The following is a 23,237-nucleotide window of genomic DNA, read 5'->3' as shown; positions in this document are numbered from 1 at the left end:
GCATTTTAATATAATTCCTTTTTGGATGTCCAAGTGACTAAGGGCTGTGTGATGGACGTGTGCAATGGTGTCCTCACTGGAACGGTTGGGACGGTATGCAAACTGTAGTGGGTCCAGGGTATCAGATAGTGAAGAAGTGATGAAGATGACCAGTCATCTCTATGGAGTTCAGGGCTACTGGGCTAGGGTTAGGGTTAACCTAACCCTAACCCTAATAATTCATGGCATCTTAGGACTTTTGTACAATTTGTGGAGGTTCAATGAAAATAAAGCATGCATTTTGGTCTTAGAGTCTTGATGTTCCCCGTAAAACCCTGTATATATTTACACTGCAGTTTCTAACGTGGTCATTAAAAGAGCTGCTTCTTTAATCACTCTTTATAAATAAACTATATCACATTTTTACAGTTACATTTTAGCATCAAAACCAAAAACTAAAGTGGACTTAACATAAAAACTGGCAGTAAACGGTTATAAACGAAGCCTTCTAGCAAATATACATATTTGAACCGACTCTCTCGAAAAATACAGTTACTGAACAGCGACACCTTCTGGCTATACACATTGATGACACACAACGGGGCACTGTATTGTATATTTACAGTAATCGCTCTTCTTTAGAACATAGAGTTAGATAAGAAATGCACACTGAAAACAGTTTAAATTATTTATTCAAAAGTAACATTGTGCAAAAGCCTTTTTAAAAAAAAGAAAAAATAAAAAAATAAAAAAAACAAGAAAGAAAGCCAATGAAAACTTTACTTTTTAAACTATAATACCAAAGCCTTTTGACAGACCTGGCCTGCATTATAGTTAAGCTACTGGTGTTGCTTATATAAATGTTTTGTAATAAATTATATACTTTATGTGGCTATGACTAACTTAATATGTCCTTATAGCTCTGTCTTTTTTTATGTAGCACTATGATCCTGGAGAAAGTTGTCTCATTGTACTGCAACAGCTATGTATGGATGAAATGATAATAAAAGCTTCTTGACTTGATATATATTTTTTAAATGCCAAACATTTTCATTTTAAATTTCCTGGCAACTTACAGCTGAGACAAAATATAAAAGAGCAGTTAAGGAATGAATAGATGAGTTTTGCTTGAGATGATGCGATTTAAACTGATAACATTCTGATCAATGCAAAGACTGAAGCACTGAGTCACCACTTTCAAAACATTTTCTATCAAAAATTAGTACATTATTGACTATTAACAGAACTGAAAGGAGGTGACTTTAATGAGACAGACTGGATGTGTTTTCTTTCCAGCACATGCTAAAAAAGTCCAGATGCCTAACTAGAAAACACTGACTTTGTTTTTTTGTGTCAGATCATTTAATCATGAACTATAATGATAAACTAACAATAAACCTCCTCACCTGTCCTCAGTGATCAGAGTTAGTTAACAATGTACATAGATGATATTCTGTTTGCCAATGGCATCTGTACAAAATTTTAATAAGTTTACTTAATCTATAAAATATTTTACCCAGTTATATGAAGACAAATATAACTAGATAGAGAGTAGAGATGAATTAAAGATGTGACCTTAATATCTAGTTAATTTTAATGTACACTGCATTAATATAATTCATAACCCCATGAAGAGGTGTGAAAACTTCAGAAGAAAAAACATCTGGTAGTAAGTATTTAAATGTGAGACATCAAAATTATTTCACAATCCTAAAATCTGATTTTTTTTTGTTCACTTCTCAATAACAGCATTCTGGGTGTCTTCATCAGTCTGAACTATAAAATAAATAAAACAGTTTTATTGACAAATGATGAATAGAATTTATACAATTAGAATACAATTCCTAATTATGACTGTTTTCATAGTTCATGAACGTAAATGAAAATGCACATGTATTCAAAAAACAAAAAAAATACATAAAACTCTCTTTTACTTATCAAAACCAATATGGAATAGTTTACTACAAATAGATGAACATCCTGTCATTTAAATCATACAGAAATCACACAATTACATACTCATTAATTTTACTAAACTATTATTTCTAAGCATCTGTACTTTAATTATATAATTATTACTGTAACTGCATTTTAGTGCTTTAATACTGTAACTAAAGTGTGTATTGTGGTAATGTTCAGGTAAAATGGTAGTACAAACTCAAATCATTTGTCCTGTTACCTGTCAGTGTGTTTATTATGTGAAATAGACTGAAAATGTTTTTACCTCGAGCTCTGAAACATTTCACTGCCAGAATGATGGTCAGCAGCAGATACATAGAAACTGTCACTAGACTGCTGATCAGTTTGAGCACTGACATTGAAGCTCCTACATGTGACCGTCCTGATGAGGAGTAAAATATTAATTATAATATTGTGGAAAGTCTAGTACAAGACTCTAATAAATATAAGATTCAAATGAAGATACATATCATACTCAATATACAAAAATACCACAGAGCTGCAAAATCTGATTGTAATTTAAATATTAATGTGATTAGTTCTAAAGTATGTACTTTCTATAAATATTGAGCTGTATCACACCACATCACTGGATATTTTACTATAATACCATTCAGTTTTATTGCTTACTAAATTAACTGAATAAATATTTCTCACCTCTGACTGAAACCCAGCTTTTCGGTGACTCTCCTCTCTCTGGGTGTTTACAGTGGTAGAAACCTTCATCAGACTTTGAGACACTACTGATGGTCATCTCTCCTGTAGTCTGGGAGTGAAGGATGGAATCATCTTTATAGAAATCAACACCAGAACCTGGGATCATTTTGTTGCGAAATAAACAGCGTAAAGTCAGAAGATGTCCCTCAGTCACAGGATGTACAGGACTGTCCAGGATCACAGCACCATCTGTAGGAAAGAGAAAGATGACACGGAAAATAGAAAGTATGTAAAATAATATAATGATTTTAACACAGAGAGCTCTATCAGTGGGAAATATAAGACAAAGTATAGCACAAATTTACACTGATTTAGTAAAGTATCTCTAGTCCTGTATATTGTGAATCTGTTACAGATGAGAACATTGAAGACTCACAGTGCACTGTGATGTTAACAGAATTACTGCATCCTCCAGATTCAGACTGACACCAATAAACTCCAGTGTATAATGTAGAGAGGAAGCTGATGTTACATGTAGATCCTGATACTAATGGATAATCATAAAATATCTCATTATCACTGTATTTTCTCACTGTCCATCCAGAAGAGTCACTCTGGTCCTCACAGTTCAGTGAGAGAGAGTCAGCAGTAAAGTGTTGAGTTCTGTTCGGTCTGATGATCAGAGACCCTGGAGGAGATTCACCTGAAATACACAAATAATTAAATTTCATTACGAAATCATTATATTTAAATATTTAATGATTTTACTGTAATGCTCCTGTATATATGCATTATATTAATATGTGTAACATTAAAAGATAACCCAGGACTAAACCTTTAATTGCTTAAATTGGGTCTGTTCACATGCATCACACACCTAAGGAGTTAAAACATGAACAGTTATTACAGGACACCACAGAAATATAAGACATATAAGAAAATATATTATTTCATGCTATAGGACACCACAGTTGAATGCTCAAATCAGAAGGTCACATTATTTTCACATAACAGCTCAGTAGTTACAGCTGTAACTACTGTATATATAGATTTATATTAATATGTTTGTTCTAATATGTTAATATGTCTTTAATAACGGCTCATACACAGAGACTTGTGAGGAGATGCTCCAAATAATCTAAGACCAATAATAAACAGATTTAGAAACAGGTTGTTGTTTAACAAAGTAATTTGTGTCAAGAGAGATTAAAGACTGATAATATAAACTCTCAGAAAATGATCTCACTCATTTAACAAATAGTATTAAAGGAAACACTGAGGAATAAAAGGAATATATGGTTAGATTTCAGTTTAGAAAAAATGTTATGTATAATTATATTATGTATCGAATAAAATATATAAAAAGTATATCAAGCATCATCAATTCTTGTAGGATTAACTTTATGAAATCTCAGAAAGATGTCAGCACTGATGGGATGTAATGTAGTTATTAATATGGAATTATTGATTGATGTTTCTTACCACCTCTAGATGTGTTTATTTAACTCTTTATTTAATAAAATCTCTATTTATGCATTGATTCTTTCATTTACACTTATTTACTACAAGTAAACAAAAATTTTTTATTTCCTCACCAGTGACCCACAGCGGCTGTGTTTTGCTGTTCTGTGTGTGAAAGAATCCTCTCTCAGCTCCGCACATATAAACTCCTGTGTGATTCAGAGTAACAGGACTGAGAGTGTAGGAGCCTCCAGATCCTCTGCTGCTGTTTGAAAGTAGTGATGTTCTGGACCAGAGGGAACCCTGACTCTCTGTGTAGAGAACATTTTTGTACCAGCTGAATGTCCAGCCTGTAGAGGAGTGTTTAACCTTACAGCTTAGAGTCACTGAATCTCCTTCAGTCAGCCAGATCAGTGGAGACACAGTCATTACTGTCTCTGCTACATCTAATGGATAACAAACATGGAACAAAATCATACAGAGTTTACATGTAATTAATGACAAGATAACACAAACTCACACACTCACCTGATACAGTAAGAGTAACAGCATCACTGATCTCTGACCTCTGATAGTCACTGCGTCTCCTCCCTCTGCAGGTGTATTTACCATTGTGTTCATTTATAACTGAGCTGAGTTTGAGCTCCTGGGGTTTGTAGTCTTGGTAGATTTGGTCATCTTTATACCAGCTGTATATCCACTCAGTGTCTCCTCCCTGTATTTCACACCTGAGAGTCACAGTCTCTCCTCTGAACACATGTTTGTCAGGCTTTATGGTCACCACAGCTTTAGGACTCTCTGCAGAAACATAATCTTATTATTAACACCTCAAAATAAACACTGCAATAAATACAGTTCTGATTCTACTGTCATTAGTCTGTGATTAGTCAAATAATTAGTGATGGTGTAGTGTATATAAAATAATATTACCTAAAGTTCATTAAAAAGTGTTTTTGTGTACAAATGTTGTTAAAGATATTTATTCTATGAATTTTCCATTATTAAGCCTCAATAAGAACATTTTAGATTTCCAAACATTAGCGAAATATATAGACAAAAGTATCATATCATGTAATAAACCACTTTTTAGACAAATATAATTAAGTTGATGGGTTTTGACTTACTAGTCACTTTTCTTATAAAACTTTAGATTCTTCACACAAAATATTGACTTTATTATTGTTAACATTATTGTGGTTTTTTAAACATTTATTGTCATTATTTTCAATGCATTTTTAAATGATATCTAATGTGCCTAAGAATTTTACACAGGTCTGTGTATATTTTATAAACACAATCTTTGTTACTCACCAATAACATTTACCCAGAGTACATCACTGTAGTCTGTGTAGTAGACTGGGTTTCCTCTTCCAGCTCTGCACCTGTACTGACCTCCATCAGAGACTCTAACTGAACTGATGACGTACTGGTGTGTTTCAGTCTCAGTCTCAGAGCTCTGTGTGGGTTTGATCCAGTAAAACTTCCATCCAGCAGACTGCAGCTTCAGTGTACAGGACAGAGTCACTGAGTTTCCTGTCAGTGCAGCTCCTTTAAGGTCTGATGTGAGTTCAGGTTTAGGTTTTTCTGTAGTTGGAGGTGAAACACACAGTTCATGTGCTGCTCTCAGAGTGTTTATCACACTAATCAATACTACACTACTACAGACAGAAACATGCTGTTATTAATATACTGTAAAAACACACTATGACTAAATATTCCATTAAAAAGTGTTAAAATATTTTGTAGTAAATGCTGTTGAAAGGAATTTACCCTCTTTATGTTTTCAGTTATTTCTACAGACAACATAATTAATTCAGATTGTTTATGAAAAATGTTTAACAAACAAAAACAGTCAAATTGAACAAATATAGTTTTTAAAGTTATATTATAGAATAAAGAATATTATTTTATGAAGTAGTAGTAGTAGTAGTAGCCTTTATTGTCACTGGTCACAGGTACCATGAAATTAGACATTAACCTGTCCATACATACAATACATACAATATGACAAGGGGGGACAGGACAGGAAGACAGGGTATTTGAAATACAGCATAACATGAGGGAAGGGAGGAGAAAAAAAAACAACCCCCAGACTATGCTCCGGTGGGGAGTACAGTGTGGGAACAGAAAAAACACCTCAGCAACATAAGCACATAAACAGTACGCCATAAACACACGACAGGGGAGGGGAGTGGGGGGGTGGAGGTAATCCAGAACAGGCAAGCAGCCATCAGGTCCTGCAGCCTTTATCTTCGGCGCTGGTCACAGACCCGCCTGTCAGACTGGCGGTACAAAGCGGCGAAGGCGTGGGATGGGGGGTGGGGGGGGGGGGCATATCTTTATACTGTATAAGTGCGCGTGTGTGTGTATGTATAAGTGTGTAGGCCTGGAGAGTCGTTGCTCCCAGCATCAAATCTCGGTGCCTCAGTCCGCAAGTTACACATGTCATAGCGATACACAGCAAGTTGCCATGGAGACAGCCTTGATCAGGTCCCAGACAGAGTCAACAATCAGCAGGTGTCTGTGGAAATGGGGGAAGGAACACAAGAGCGTCTCGCTGCAGTGCTCTTCCAGGGGAATTGTTGTTCCAGCAGCGGCCTTGGCCGAGGCCAGTGCTGGTTGAGGGGAGCCGAAAGCAGATAAGATTGGGATTGTTTGGTCTTGGGGCGAGTAGACGCATTCCAATTTACACGACTACTCTCTTAGTCCGTTCTGGTCTACAAATCGATCCATTTTTCTTTCCAAAGCAGTGAGCTTCTCCGTGATGTTAACAGTATCCAAAGCAGTGAGCCTCACCGTGATGTTATCCATATTGCGGTTAATAGTCCCAGCCTCAATGCGGACTGCTCGCCCACTGCATCAATCATGACGGGCAGTCTTGGGAGGTTTTGGACAGCTGTCACCGTTTTCTGATTTTCTCGATAAACCAGGGCAATGCCTAATCCAATCAGCAGAACTCCTGTTATCATGGTTCCGAATAGGTAGATATCTTCAATGTCCTCCAAGGAAAGAGCCGCCAGACACACGACCCGCCACCTCTCCCACACGTCCATCGTATTGCAAGCTGCGAACATTCCGGCCGGGCAGTCAGGTTCCCCCGAACCCAAGCTTCTCGTCGAGAAGATGGTGTCAATTGCGTTCAGAGACCTGATTATCAAGTCCATGATGTTTTTTAGTTTGGAGAGCAGTGCGGAGAGAGTCTCTCAAAGTATAAGACAATAGACGAGACGAGAGGAGCAAAGCAGGGAAAGTAAAGGGGAGGCAGAGGGAGAGAAAATGCAACCGCCTTCGTTGAGAGCCAAAAGAGAAGAGGAAACACTAACTGGGTCTGTGTAAAAATTATAATGCCTCCCTTAGTGTTGATGTTGTATATAAACATTGCTTAAGCAGAATCTTTCCCACAGTGTGCTGTAGCTTAAAAGCTTTTAACAAGCAGCACAATGTGTCGAGATCAGAAGAAACTATGGAGAAGATGAGAAAGTGGTGGTGTCAGGAACTTCTAGGACAATTCTCTGACAGGTCACCAGAGGGGCTGCTGGCAGAGTTTCTGGTGTTTGAGATTATGTGTCTTTACTGTTTCTCTTTTATGTGTCATGTTCTGTTTTTGTGGGTTCATGTATTATTTTATTATTTTGAGGTTATTTCATGTCTTGTTTGAACATGACAGGTGGACCTGCAGTAATTCGTATAAAAGTGCATCAATGACTGGACCAGGACGTCACTAAAGATCTAGGACTAATATCTAAGGGAGTTCTGAGCTCACTCTGTTCAAATAAGATCAGCATTCTTGATTCTACCTTTAGAAAGAAACTGCGCAAAAATGATCCATAAGAGATTTGAAAATTGAAAAGCATTAATTTATCCAAGTGGAACACAGACATTTTCATGAGTATAAGTAAACGTGTAATCTTAATCTGCACTGAATGTACTGATGTGATGCTATAGCTAATATATACTAGTGTGAAGAAGACATACCGACCCACACACACACACACACGCACACATATACAGTACACCTGACACAGTGAGTGTAACAGCAGGGCTGATCTCTGATATTTGTGATTGTCATTTTTTCTCTGTCCACTTCAGGTGAATTTACTGCTGAAAGACTCTACAGCAGTAAATGAACAATCCCTATTCTCAATAGTTTCAAAAGGTAGAACACCATCTTTATATCAGTTGTACATCCACTCCACATCTACAGTGTCTGCATGCCCTTGTATTTCACATGTTAAAGTGACTTTCTGTTCATCAGGCTGCAGAGTCACAAAAGCTGGAGGAAACCCCCGAGGCAGGGGGAGAACATGCAAACTTCACACACACAAGGCAGAGGTGGGAATCGAACCCCCAAACCTGGAGGTGTGAGGCAAACGTGCTAACCACTAAGCCACCGTGCCCCCGTCTTTCTGTGCAGTTACACAAAATACACAAGATCAATCAAACACATACTTCTCTGAATATGTAATGATTATGTATGAGTGCATGTTACAGGAGTGTAAGTTCAGACATGTACAGTACCTATCACTGAAAGAGTCACTTCATCACTCAATGTCGTTGACTGTCCATTCTTAGACCCGTAACAACGGTATCTGTGACTCTGATCTACTTTTATAGCGTAATCCTTTTCAGCAGAGCTGTGAACATGAACACCATCTTTGTACCAGATGTATTGTTCACTACCTCCCGAAATTATACATGAGAGTGTAACATTCTCTCCTCTGAATATTTGTGGTGCGTTTGGCTGCACAGTCAGAACTGGTTTATTCTCTGCTGGAAAAGTCAAAACACAAACAGACTGTTAATGTAAATATCATAAACTCTGTATAACAATGTACAAACACAATCTCCTCCACTTTAATACAAATCCATCATGTACACAACATAAGCAATAAAAATATACAGAAATCACCTTGAGCTTGTCCAAAGTGGGTAAATGAAATAAGCACTAAAAAAAGGAAGAGGAACAGAGAATTGTGTAAATTTCCTATTTAATTGTAGAATTCACTAATATAATTAAATAAAATAACATAACCTAACGTACATGTTCTGACAAGTTATTTTCTGATATATCTGATGACAGCCATGAGACTTTTTCATTTCTTTAAGAAGACAAATGAGAACAATGTCATGTCCTGGTAATAAAAAAGAAATCTCTATTTTAATTTCACTTTAGCTATTAGACAAGTTTTACCTGTTCCAATAATATATAATGTTTGAAAAAGTTATTTTCACTCAGCTCACTTCACAGCTCATTACTGACTCCTGTATAATTAAATCCACTTCTTCTAATCTGAAGCTGAATTGCGTCACTTCTTTCTCTTTGTCACACGTTACAAAATTGCTCATGTTGACACATCTGTACAAATGACCGCAGATTGTTTCAAAACAAAACTAATGAAGAAGAAGCAGTCTATTTTCACTCATTGAATTTACTTTATATAAAAGTTCAAATTTATTAATCACCTACATCGATTGGAGTCACTAAATTCTTAATGATTAGGGATTGATGCAGTGGAGCAGCCACTTTATTGTGGGATATATTGTGAGAAGTTAAACAGCAGCACATTCACTGAGAACATTAGCAAAAACACAGCAGATTATTCTCTTCTATACGCTCAGAATATCCTATATCCTATATTATTATCCTATATTAATAATCTCTGTACACAGGACATCAAACATCATGTGAACATTTTTTAACCCACCACTCACTTTAATAAAGACACAAAGAAAACATTTTTACTCACAGATCATCATACGGAGTGTCCACAGCTCCATTCTGTCAGATTGATAAATGACGAAATGATCAGTGATTTGTATTAAAGCCTCTACACTTCCTGTCTTCTTACACAAAAGCAGAAGAAGAGAAAGATTTCCATTGTGGTGCAAGTTGGTGTGATATTTTTAAGTGAACTCCACCTCTATACCACCAAAAATTCTAGCAACAAATTCATCTCAACATTATATAAATGGAAAGCTTTTTATCTAATTAGATAGAGATACGTTAGCCTAGTGATTAAGGTGCTGGACTACAAATTGTAAGGTTGTGAGTTTGATTCCCACATCCACCAAGCTGCCACTTCTGGGCCCCTGAGCTGAGCTGCCACTTCTGGGCCTAATGACCTTAACCCTCAGTTGTATAAAAATGAGATAAATTATAAGTCGTTCTGGATAAGAACGTCTGCTAATTGCTATAAATGTAGATTGAGGCTTGGCTTCTGCTAGTCACATAATGGGGTAGTGAAAAGGCATTTTCATTTATTAATGAAGGAGGACATTCTTACAAACACACTAAACATACACACAATAAATATATTCAAGTTAATTAACTTAATTAGTATGCTGCCCTTTGTACAGTGTAGATTTGTACAGTGTGTAAGTACAACTGTATGTTTGATATTCAGGTTAATTTTTTGCTGCAGAGACCATGATTATCAAAAATAGCCTAGTGGTTATGAGTCATTAATGCTGACTGGTTACTGCTCTTTGTTTCTATGAAAGACCAACAGAAACTAACCACAACCACAAAATACCTGGCAGAAGCGATATGGGATTTAAAAACTGGATGTATAAAGGTAAAAGATTTATATGAAGAAGGTATATTAATGTCATTTCAACAACTGGTGAGAAAATATGGTCTCCTTCGCAAACACTTCTTTACATATCTGCAGGTCAGGAGCTTTGTACACTCTCAAATGAAAACCTACTCAGAACCCCCAGTGTCAATCATAGAAAACCACACTTTAAAACATTTAAATGCTAGGGGCAATTTATCGTTGTTTTATAACATACTCTTAGAGGGATCAAAAGATAATTCTTTATCTTACTTGGCAGCATGGAAAAATGATCTGCAGGAAGATATTTCAAAAGAAGAATGGGAAGAATCATGCCTATTTGCTCAAACCCACAGCATTAAGACAAGGTGCAAACTACTGCAATACAAATGGCTTTTAAGGACATACATTACCCCCTGTAAAATAAATGACACAACCATCTCTATTTATCCAGGACTTGGGACTGGCACAGAAATCACTGGCTTGCAGCCCCTGTGGACTTTTGGAATCCTGCTGGACTTTGCCATTAAAGCTGTGACTTAAAAAGATTTACACATCATTAAATAGTGCAGATAAAAACGTACACGCATACGTGCATGTGTGCATGTGTGTGGTAGCCTAGTGGTTAAGGTGTTGGGCTATTAATTAGAAGGTTGTGGGTTCAATCTTAGGTCCACCAAGCTGCCACTGTTGGGCCCCTAAGCAAGGCCTTTAACCCTCAATTGCTCAGTTGTATAAAAAATGAGATAATGTATGTTCTATATGTATGTGTGTGAGATGTGTTCCTTTCTGACTTCTGTCCGTCACCACCTAAATAAAAAACAAACCTGGCACGACACAGTGTCACTTCTTGGATTTATTCTTTTTTTTTTTAGGTGGTGACGCCTTCAGAAGTCGGAAAGGCCAAAATAATAAATAAAACTCCCTCTAACTCAACAAGAACAACTCAGTTAACCTGATCCAAAGAAAAGAAAAGAAAATACATGTCCTTCCCTCCCTCCCTCCCTCCCTCCCTCCCTATCTAACCAAAAACAATAATAAACAGAATAACCAAAACTACCACCAAACAGGGTGTATTTACAATATCTACATAGAGCCATATTTACAAAACCTACATGGAAACACATACAACAGGACGCACATACAAACGAGGCAAAAAAAAACACAGAATGACTAAATCAACACAAGCTCTACAACACACAGTGCTTCGCACAACAAGGTAACACGGCATGCAAGCCACAGCATACAACCATTCAAAACCGGCTTTTTCCCTCTCTGGAACTCTCGCTGACGTGGTTTAAATGTCCGCCTGAAATTCCCATCCAGCCAATAGCACGGCAAAGAGGCGGGGCATAGCGTGTCATATGAAGATCGTCCATTGAAGTTACAGGCAGAAACTTGACATAATTGGAAGTGCTGAAACAAGAAACAGACACCAAAAGACACCCAGCCACCAGTGACAGTCACAAAATAGTAAGCAAAATTCAAAGCATACTAAGGCGTAACAGATGCTGATGTGTCCTCAACCTTGATCAGAAGGTTATGTTATGATGCAATAATGGAATGTCCATGACATCTATAGCTCAAAGACTCTGATTTATTCTAGCAAAATCCACTTGAATTATTTTCAGTCATTTACACTTTTTGTGTGTGGTTTAGTCTCAAAGACGTACACATCAGAGCAAACAATAAACTGCCTCGTTCATAGCGACCAGACTATTTAGAACTTGTCCAATCTTGTCTGGGCAGGTCTATAACTCCACCCACATATTACATCACCAACAAACCAGCAGGGTATTTTATACAATATAAGTCGCTCTGGATAAGAGTGTCTGCGAAATGCTGAAAATGTGTGATTGTGTGCTGTGTTGAACTCCAGACACCCCCCCCCCACACACACACACACACACACACACACTGTGACATAAACATACCACATCGTTAGCATAACCACTTAACAACTGCCTGTAGGAAACATGTGGATTCATGTTATGTTAATTTATGTAAATATTACATTTTAACAGTTAGCTGTATTCATTAAGAAAATTGAAAATTACATTTTTTTTTTTAAAAAAAGGTTAAACAAGGGGGGGCACGGTGGCTTAGTGGTTAGCACGTTTGCCTCACACCTCCAGGGTTGGGGGTTCAATTCCCGCCTCCGCCTTGTGTGTGTGGAGTTTGCATGTTCTCCCCGTGCCTCGGGGGTTTCCTCCGGGTACTCCGGTTTCCTCCCCTGGTCCAAAGACATGCATGGTAGGTTGATTGGCATCTCTGGAAAATTGTCCGTAGTGTGTGATTGCATGAGTGAATGAGAGTGTGTGTGTCCGTCCAGTGTGTATCCTGCCTTGATGCCTGATGATGCCTGAGGCACAGGCTACCCGTGACCCGAGGTAGTTCGGATAAGTGGTAGAAAATGAATGAATGAATGAATGAGGTTAAACAGGACCCCTGTAGACACAGCACAATATATGAGAATTGATCTATTTTATTAACCAAAGGAGATATTTGTTGATTGGTCATTTTGAAAATCTGTTAGCACAGCAGTTAGGTAGATTTGCTATCATCAAGCGGCACCACATATACTGTAGGAGCGTTAGCGTTAGCATTAGCGTTCTCCGCATTCTCCCGCTCTCCGCCACACATTGTATTTCTCACGCAGAAAAACGTTTTCACTATTTATCATATATTTAAAATGCCGCAGCGCCCAAAATGTATCAGTCCGGACCGCTGTCTCTATGGAACCGGGCAGGAAACAAGTGCGTCTCCCCTGGAGTTTTTAGTCGAGCCTGACACTTATCAGCCAATCAAAATTAGAGGCTACCCAATAGCCAATCATAAAATAGCACTATTGTATCTGGGGAAGATTTAAAGCAACACCCAATGAGAAAAAACATATTTATAAAAAGAGGGTATTTTAGATGGTCGGTTTGAACAAAACCTCAACACAAAACAGCTTGTCTCTGGACAGAACATTGTCCTCAATTATGACCCTAAAAATGTCTGGGCTTGAGCTGAACTGTTTTATATGGGAGCAACATTACAAATGATAAAGGAGTCAAAGTAACAAACACTTACAATAAACAACAGAAGTCATAATCTCTCTTTCTTTTTTGTTTGTTTGTTTGTTATTTTTTATTTTTTATTTTTTGGGGGGGGGGGGGGGGGGTTGTCATGCTTGCCTGTCTTCAAAACTTGCGAGCCCTGTATATTTGTATTTACTTTCACGTATTAACACTGAAAAAATTTCCTGTATTCTGTTCTTTCTCTAGGCCCAAGAGAAGAGTTAACAGACAGACTGAAATCCTACATGATGCAGGTAACATTACAGAAAGCTTTACTTCATACAGAAATATATTTGATACACTGCAAGATTGACATCAAATAATAAAGGATTTAGCATCTATATGTCTAAATATGAGTTTTACGTCTGTGAGAAACTACAGTAAAAGGAGAAAATTAACATGAGAAAAATGACAATAAAGGTGTAAATACAAAAGTACAAAATCACATTATTGTGGTTTAGCTCCCATTGGATTTGTTCTGAGCAAATTTTTTTGTTGTTGTTGGTCTACAAACAGCATTTTAACATAATTCCCTTTTTCTGATGTTCAAGTGACTAAGGGCTGTGTGATAGAGGTGTGCAATGGAGTCCTCACTGGAAAGGTTGGGACCAGTCTTTTGAAGCACTTCATTACTGCAGTGGCAGGTTGTGGCCACCTGATGGGGCTTGAGGGCTAAGAGGTTAAGCAACAAGTGCGATAGAAGAAATAAAGTGTTGTCTGAACCTGGAACAGTTTACTTGCATGAGAGTTATAATCTCTGGAGCAAGAGAGAGCGAGTCAGCGAGAGCTAGCAATGGGCTAGCGGCTAGCTAAAAGCAGGCAGCATGGACCACATATTTACTATCACGCCACCGGGACCATTCGATTTCGAGCCAAAATCATGGCCCACATGGATTAAAAGGAAGTAAAAGGAAGTAAAAAAGCAACAAGCTGTTCTGCGGTCAGCTGATTCGCCAGGACAAGTAGATGCACTTTCTCATAACAGTAAGAGACATGTTCAAAGAAAAAAATCTTTTCAACGTGGAAACCATTATCAGCCTTAGTCTACCTCAACTAAGTCAAAACAGTGTGGGAAGTGTGGCAAAACCCCAAAACATTCATGGACTGAATGCCCAGCAAAAGACGTTGAGTGTAGAAAATGTCAAAAGAAGGGACACTTTGCGGCTGTGTGCAGATCAGTTCAAAAGCTTGATTCAATTGAAGAGGATGGAGCGGCTTATCTTGGGGCTGTTGACTATCCACAGTCATCCACATGGACTGAAATACTTACCATAAACGGCAGCCCATTGCGTTTCAAAGTGGATACGGGTGCGTCTGTGACTGCGATCCCAGAATCGGAATTCACACTGGATAGATATGGCAGACACTCAGCGTCGCGCAGACTGCTACTGGGTCCTGCCGGCCAACCTCTGGATGTTAAAGGGCAAGTGCATGCAGTCATTCAGAGAGGGGACAAAAAGATTGAGGAGGAGGTGTTCACTGTGAAAGACTTTACCACACCCTTGTTGGGTCTTCCTGCTATCCGCAGACTACGGATGATCCCCCAGCTCAATAGCATTGATGATGCAGAGACTCACTTTCGCTCTACTTACCCAGATGTATTTAAAGGGCTGGGTAACCTTAAGGGGGAGTACAAAATCAAGTTGAGAGACAATGCAGCACCCTATGCCCTCTCTGTGCTGAGACATGTAGCTATTCCTCTACGGGTCAAAGTCAAAGAGGAACTAAACCGGATGGAGAGGATGGGAGTCATAGCCCGTGTTGAAGAACCGACAGAATGGTGCGCAGGTATGGTCCCGATAGTGAAACCGTCGGGGAAAATTCGTATTTGCGTGGACTTAACCCAGCTGAATGAGAGTGTCATCAGAGAGAGACATATCCTACTGGCAGTGGAGGAGACACTGGCCAAGCTGGAGGGAGCCAAAGTTTTTACAAAGCTCGATGCGACATCAGGCTTCTGGCAGGTGCCACTCCACAAAGACTCAATGCTGTTGATCACGTTCATTACTCCAGAGGGGCGCTATTACTTCAAAAGGCTACCTTTCGGTATATCTTCAGCACCCGAAAATTTCCAGAAGAGGATCTCTCAGCTGGTTGATGGTGTGGACGGGGTCCTATGCCATGTTGATGATGTCCTTGTTATAGGAAGAGACCGGGCAGAGCATGATGACAGGCTGCACAAGGTGTTACAAAAATTCAGAGAGGCCGGACTCACACTGAACGAGAAATGCCAGTTTGCTCTGACAGAAATTTGCTTTCTGGGTCATGTCATAAATAATCAAGGCATCAGAGCAGACCCTGGTAAAATAAAGGCAATCCTTGACATGCCTGAGCCAAAGGATGTGGCAGATGTTCGCCGTTTCATGGGCATGGTAAACTTTGTAGGCAAATTTTCACCACACCTGCCTGATCTGACAAAGCCCATTCATGACCTGTTAAGGACAGAGAACAGCTGGACATGGGGAGCACCTCAACAGAAAGCATTTCTTGAAACAAAAAACGTATTGGGGTCAGAGACAGTGTTAGCCCAGTACAGCCCAAATCACGAAACCATGGTATCAGCTGATGCCTCTTCATATGGATTAGGAGGTGTCTTGACACAAAAACAGACAGATGGTGACTGGAGACCTGTGGTTTTCATTTCTAGAAGTCTGACCAAAACTGAATCAAGATATGCTCAAATAGAAAAGGAGGCTTTGGCTGTGACCTGGGCATGTGAGCGCTTGCGAGGATACTTATGTGGACTGGATTTTACCATAAGGACTGACCACAAGCCACTCATTACACTTCTGAAGTCCAGAGCATTGGATGACCTCCCGCCAAGGATTATCAGATTCAGACTCAGGCTGCTCAGATTTAATATCAACATCATCCATGTCCCAGGTAAAAACCTGATAACGGCTGACACCCTGTCCAGAGCGCCTCTTCCAGCCACAGCTACAGAGGCAGAGCTAGACTTGGAAAGGGAATACAAAGCTTATCTGGACAGTGTAGTAGACAGTTTGCCAGCCACACCAACGAAGCTGGAACAGATTAAGAGTGCACAAACTTCAGATGATGTCTGCAACGTCTCAGCCAATACATTGCAAATGGCTGGCCAAAACACAGACGAGATGTGCATGAGCAGCTGCTACCCTACTGGCCCAATCGGTCAGTCTTGCATGAAGGAAAAGGACTGCTCATGAGAGGAGAGAGACTTATAATCCCTGAATGCATGAGACCTGACATCCTGCAGAGATTGCACCAGGGGCATCAGGGTATCAACAAATGTCAAGCTAGGGCCAGAGAATCAGTCTGGTGGCCAGCTATCACGTCTGCAGTAAAGTAAATGGTAGAGTGATGCGAGATTTGTGCACGTGAAGCTCAAATACCAGCTGAGCCTCTCCTCACGACTGAACTCCCAAGTAGACCATGGCAGAGAGTCGCGGCTGAATGGGAACTACTTAGTTATGATAGACTATTTCTCTCGCTATATTGAAGTTTGCTCCCTACAGGTCAGCACATCAGCAAAACAGACCATTGCCAGATTTAACGCGTGTTTGGAAGATACAGATGTCCAGAAGTGCTGGTCACGGACAATGGTCCTCAGTTCTCCTGTAATGAATTCGCTCAATTTGCATAGGACTATGACTTTACCCATGTGACAAGCAGTCCATGTTACCCCCGCAGCAATGGGGAGGCGGAACGGGCTGTCAGAACAGTGAAGTCCCTTTTAGCGAAAGAGGGTGATTTCCACAAAGCTCTGCTGGCCCACAGAGCCACTCCATTGGCGCATGGGGGCTCCCCAGCACAACTACTGATGGGGAGGAGAATCAGAACACCGGTTCCAGTGTCACCAGAACAGTTACAACCACAGTGGCCTGATCTTGTCAGATTCAGAAAAAAGGATATAGCGCTGAAACAGCAACAGGAACAAACATTCAATCGCCGACACCGTACTCAAACCCTACCACCTCTCCAGCCGGGACAGCATGTATGGATCAAACCTACAAGCACAAAATGGACAGTTGTCAATACTGCAACTACACCACGGTCTTATGAGGTAGAGACCCCAGACGGAAGATGCAACCGTTCACACCTCAGGAAAGTTCCGGTGCCTCCTGCACCAGGTGAAGTGATAATGACTAGGTCAGGGAGGCTGTCTAAGGCTCCTGAGAGACTAGACCTTTGAACACGAAACACATGCATACACACCACAGAGTAAAAGAAAAAAGAGTCCTAATTTTCTGTTGGAAAAGATAAAGGTTTATTAGGAAATACATGTTTGATGTATTGAAGTTTACATTAAGATTAAGTCTACATAAATGGCTACTGTAAAGTAAATAGTCTTCCGTTAGTTTCTCCTTTATTTAACTTTTAAGTTAAATAAAGGATTTGAAGTAATTCATAAAGTTAGTAAGTGAGTTAAATAATGGAGTAGCTATACTGTTAAATGTATGCCACTATTTTAAAGTGCTGGTAAAACAAGTATGCTTTGTCTTAAAGGGAGGAGATGTAGTGGCAGGTTGTGGCCACCTGATGGGGCTTGAGGGCTAAGAGGTTAAGCAACAAGTGCGATAGAAGAAATAAAGTGTTGTCTGATATTATCCTGTGCGTTGTGTCCTTGAATGCCGAGTTAGAGGAACAATACAATTACTATGTAGTTCAGGGCTACTGGGTGATAGACGTTAATAGTTGTAAACGATGTAGATAGTAGATTCCACACACTGAAATGAATAGATCACCACACACGCCTATCTCAATTGAATATTCTCTACAAACTAGATCAAATACAGGTTTTATTAAGCTTACTTAAAGTAATAAATAAACTTTTTACTGTGCAAACCCAGTTTAAGTAAACAGTTTACTTTCACTGTTTAACATAAGTCCTAAGAGGCCATGCATTGTTACACAAGAAAGAAAAAAAATAATAATCCATGGCACCTTAGGACTTCTGTACAATTTGTGGAGAGGTTTAAAGAAAATAAAAATAACCCTGTATATATTTACACTGCAGTTTCTAACATGGTCACTAAAAGACCTTCTTCTTTAATCACTCTTTTTAAATAAACTATATCACATTTTCACAGTTACATTTTAGCATCTAACCCAAAAACTAAAGTGGACTTAACATAAAAACTGGCAGTAAACGGTTATAAACGAAGCCTTCAATCAAATCTACATATTTGAACCGACTCTCTCGAAAAATGGTTCAATTATTTGAAACGCTACTGAACAGCGACACCTTCTGGCTGTACACATTAATGACACACAACGGGGCACTGTATTGTATATTTACAGTAATCTCTCTTCTTTAGAACATGGAGTTAGATAAGAAATGCACATTGAAAACAGTTTAAATTGCATATTATTTATTCAAAAGTAACATTGTGCAAAAGCCTTTTTTAAAAAAAAAAGAAAGAAAGGAAGAAAACCAAGGAAAACTTTACTTTTTAAAACTATAATATCAAAGCCTTTTGACAGACCTGGTCTGCATTATAGTTAAGATACTGGTATTGCTTATATAAATGGTTTGTTATAAATTATATACTTTATGTGGCTAGGACTAACTTACTAAGTCCTTATAGCTCTGTCTTTGTTTTACTATATACAGTATAGCACCATGATGGGTAAATGACCTTTGGTGGGCTAATGGTTAGAGAGTTTGACTCACTTTGGATGGGTTAAATGCAGAGAACGAATTCTGAGTAAGGGTCACCATACTTAGCCATATGTCACGTCACTATGATCCTGGAGAAACCTTGTCTCATTGTACTGCAACATCTATGTATGGTTGAAATGACAATAAAAGCTTCTTGACTTGACTCTTGACTTGATATATAATTTTTAAATGACAAACATTTTCATTTTAAATTTCCTGGCAACTTACAGCTGAGACAAGATACAAAAGAGCAGTTAAGGGATGAACAGATGATTTTTGCTCGAGATGATGCGATTTAAACTGACAACATTCTGATCAATGCAAAGACTGAAGCACTGAGTCACCACTTTCAACACATTTTCTGTAAAAAATCTGTAAATTATTGACTATTAATAGAAATGGTTGACTATTAAAAGATATTATTGACTATTAACAGTGCTAAAAAAGTCCAGATGCCAAACTAGAAAACATTGACTTTTTTTTTGTGTCAGATCATTTAATCATGAACTATAATGATAAACTAACAATAAACCTCCTCACCTGTCCTCAGTGATCAGAGTTAGTTAACAATGTACATAGATGATATTCTGTTTGCCAATGGCATCTGTACAAAATTTTAATAAGTTTACTTAATCTATAAAATATTTTACCCAGTTATATGAAGACAAATATTACTAGATAGAGAGTAGAGACGAATTAAAGATGTGATCTTAATATCTAGTTAATTTTAATGTACACTGCATTAATATAATTCATAACCCCATGAAGAGGTGTGAAAACTTCAGAAGAAAAAACATCTGGTAGTAAGTATTTAAATGTGAGACATCAAAATTATTTCACAATCTTAAAATCTGATTTATTTTTGTTCACTCCTCAATAACAGCATTCTGGGTGTCTTCATCAGTCTGAACTATAAAATAAAGAAAACAGTTTTATTGACAAATGGTGAATAGAATTTATACAATTAGAATACAATTCCTATGACTGTTTTCATATTTCATGAACGTGAATGAAAATGCACATGTATTCAAAAAACAAACAAAAAATTACATAAAACTCTCTTTTAATTAAAAAAACAATATGGAATGGTTTAATACAAATAGATGAACATCCTGTCATTTAAATCATACAGAAATCACACAATTACATACTCATTAATTTTACTAAACTATTATTTCTAAGCATCTGTACTTTAATTATAATTCATTACTGTAACTGCATTTTAGTGTTTTAATACTGTAACTAAAGTGTGTATTGTGGTAATGTTCAGGTAAAATGGTAGTACAAACTCAAATCATTTGTCCTGTTACCTGTCAGTGTGTTTATTATGTGAAATAGACTGAAAATGTTTTTACCTCGAGCTCTGAAACATTTCACTGCCAGAATGATGGTCAGCAGCAGATACACAGAAACTGTCACTAGACTGCTGATCAGTCTGAGCACTGACACTGAAGCTCCTACATGCGATATGATGAGGAGTAAAATATTAATTATAATATTGGGGAAAGTCTAGTACAAGGCTCTAATAAATACAAGATTCAAATGAAGATACATATCATACACAACATGCAGAAATACCACAGAGCTGCAGAATCTGACTGTAATTTAAATATTAATGAGATTAGTTCTAAAGTATGTACTTTCTATATATATTGAGCTGTATCACACCACATCACTGGATATTTTACTAAAATCCCATTCAGTTTTATTGCTTACTAGATTAACTGAATAAATATTTCTCACCTCTGACTGAAACCCAGCTTTTCAGTGACTCTCCTCTCTCTGGGTGTTTACAGTGGTAGAAACCTTCATCAGACTTTGAGACACTACTGATGGTCATCTCTCCTGTAGTCTGGGAGTGAAGGATGGAATCATCTTTATAGAAATCTACACCAAGAACCTGGGATCTTTTTGTTGCGAAATAAACAGCGTAAAGTCAGATTATGTCCCTCAGTCACAGGATGTACAGGACTGTCCAGGATCACAGCACCATCTGTAGGAAAGAGAAAGAAGACACTGAAAATAGAAAGTGTGTAAAATAATATAATGATTTTAACACAGAGAGCTCTATCAGTGGGAAATATCAGAGAGAGTGTAGCACAATGTTCATTTCTTTACACTGAGTTCAGTAGAGTTTAAAAGTGTTATCTCTAGTCCTGTATATTGTAAATCTGTTACAGATGAGAACATTGAAGACTCACTGTGCACTGTGATGTTGACAGGTTTACTGTATCCTCCAGATACAGACTGACACCAATAAACACCAGTGTGTGATATAGAGAGGAAGTTGATGTTACATGTAGATCCTGAAAGTGATGAACAACCGACGAATGTCTCACTGTATCTGTATCTTCTCACTGTCCATCCAGAAGAGTTACTCTGGTCCTCACAGCTCAGTGAGAGAGAGTCAGCAGTAAAGTGTTGAGTTCTGCTCGGTCTGATGATCAGAGATTCTGGAGGAGATTCACCTGAAATACACAAATAATTGAAGTTTATTATGAAATTATTATGTGTCAAATATTTTATGATTTTATTATATTGCTCCTGTACATGTGCAGTATATTATGTGTAACATTAAAAATGAACCCAGGACTAAACCTTTAATTGCTTTTAAGTTTAAAAATAAAAGTTATTACATACACACAAAATATATATTATTTCATGTTATAGGGCAGCACAGTTGAATGCTCAAATCAGAAGGTCGCATTTTTTTCGCATAACAGCTCAGTAGTTACAGCTGTAACTATAAATAGATTTATATTAATGTTGTCAGGACTTTGGCCACATGCTTTTGTTTATGTTTTGTGTCACATGTCTGCCCTGCCCTGGTCTCTTCCTTCCCGCCTCTGCACACCTGTTCCTCATGTGTCTGATTGTTATTAGTATTTAGCTGAGCCGCGTTGCCTTGAGCAGCACGGAATCCTCTGTTGTCTTCTCTTGTCTTCGTTCGAGTCGCGTCTGGTTTTGTCTTTGTCCTGTTTCGTGTTTTTTTTTTAGTTAATAAACCCTGTTTTCTTTTATCTATCCTGCATTTTGGTCTGTTTTATTCCCGCGTCCCTGACAAATGTGCTTGTTCTAATGTGGTATTGTGTCTTGTGAGACTTGTGAGGCAGATGCGCTAAATAATCTGAGACCAATAATAAACAGATTTAGAAACAGTTTGTTGTTTAACAAAGTAATTTGTTTCATGAGAGATTAAAGACTGATAATATAAACTGTGAGAAAAAAGGCTAACAAATAGTATTAAAGGAAACACTGAGGGGGGGGGAAATGAATATATGGTAAGATTTCAGTTTAGAAAAAAGCTATATTTTTTATAATTATATTATGTATAGAATAAAAATATATAAAAAGTATATCAAGCATCATCAATTCATTTAGTATTGACATTATGAAATCTCAGAAAGATGTCAACACTGATGGGATGTAACGTGGTTAGTTATTAATATGGAATTATTGCTTAATTTTTTCATAATGCTACAAACAAATCAAATTAGTCATGAAATGTTTTGTATAATTCATTGACCTACATCAAGCACAAAGCACATTCAGAATGTGGTGCACATAAGCAGTGTGCATTATGGCAACTGCAATAATGGAATAAAAGCTAAAATTTGTCAGTGTTACTTTAAAAGCACTGTTCATGCACTTGGCAGTCTCTTACCTTACAGATCTGCTGTGAATTTTGGACAGTTGCTTGGCTGTTTTTCAGAGCATAAAGTGTAGTATGGTCTACATGCTACATAAACCTCTACAGACCAGGCTGCTTCATAAAAAATTATGTAGCCCCAAACCACCTCTAGATGTGTTTATTTAACTCTTTATTTAATAAAATCTCTATTTATGCATTGATTCATTCATTTACACTTATTTACTTAAAGTAAACTCAAAAATGTTTTATTTCCTCACCAGTGATCCACAGAA

At 37.9% G+C, this 23,237-nt stretch overlaps 2 protein-coding genes and 1 long non-coding RNA gene across 4 annotated transcripts in view; 1 reads left to right on the top strand and 2 right to left on the bottom strand.

Annotated features, from left to right (window-relative positions):
- The window catches only part of si:cabz01036022.1 (Fc receptor-like protein 5), a 91,543-nt gene that overhangs the window by 32,322 nt on the left and 35,984 nt on the right, over positions 1–23,237 (bottom strand). Inside the window, exon 8 of the mRNA XM_060875021.1 lies at positions 5,368–5,640. Within this exon, the coding sequence (XP_060731004.1) occupies positions 5,368–5,640 (273 nt within the window). The remainder of the gene's footprint in view (positions 1–5,367; positions 5,641–23,237) is intronic.
- Positions 8,741–9,837, bottom strand: LOC132848942 (uncharacterized). Of its 2 annotated transcripts, none has more exons than XR_009648786.1 (4): positions 9,804–9,837; positions 9,098–9,188; positions 8,966–9,001; positions 8,741–8,823 (listed from the first exon to the last, which is right to left on the bottom strand). It is a non-coding gene; the product is annotated as an uncharacterized LOC132848942 (long non-coding RNA). The 2 variants fall into 2 exon arrangements; XR_009648785.1 differs by having other exon boundaries at positions 8,817–8,826.
- The window catches only part of sf3b2 (splicing factor 3b, subunit 2), a 59,915-nt gene continuing 50,560 nt past the window's right edge, over positions 13,883–23,237 (top strand). The window contains exon 1 of the mRNA XM_060875034.1: positions 13,883–13,926. Coding sequence (XP_060731017.1) covers positions 13,918–13,926 — 9 coding nt within the window. The 5' untranslated portion in view covers positions 13,883–13,917. The remainder of the gene's footprint in view (positions 13,927–23,237) is intronic.

This window comes from Tachysurus vachellii, chromosome 7, assembly GCF_030014155.1.
Source record: "Tachysurus vachellii isolate PV-2020 chromosome 7, HZAU_Pvac_v1, whole genome shotgun sequence".
In the NCBI taxonomy this organism is placed as follows: Eukaryota; Metazoa; Chordata; class Actinopteri; order Siluriformes; family Bagridae; genus Tachysurus; species Tachysurus vachellii.
This window is presented reverse-complemented; position numbering and strand designations above follow the sequence as displayed.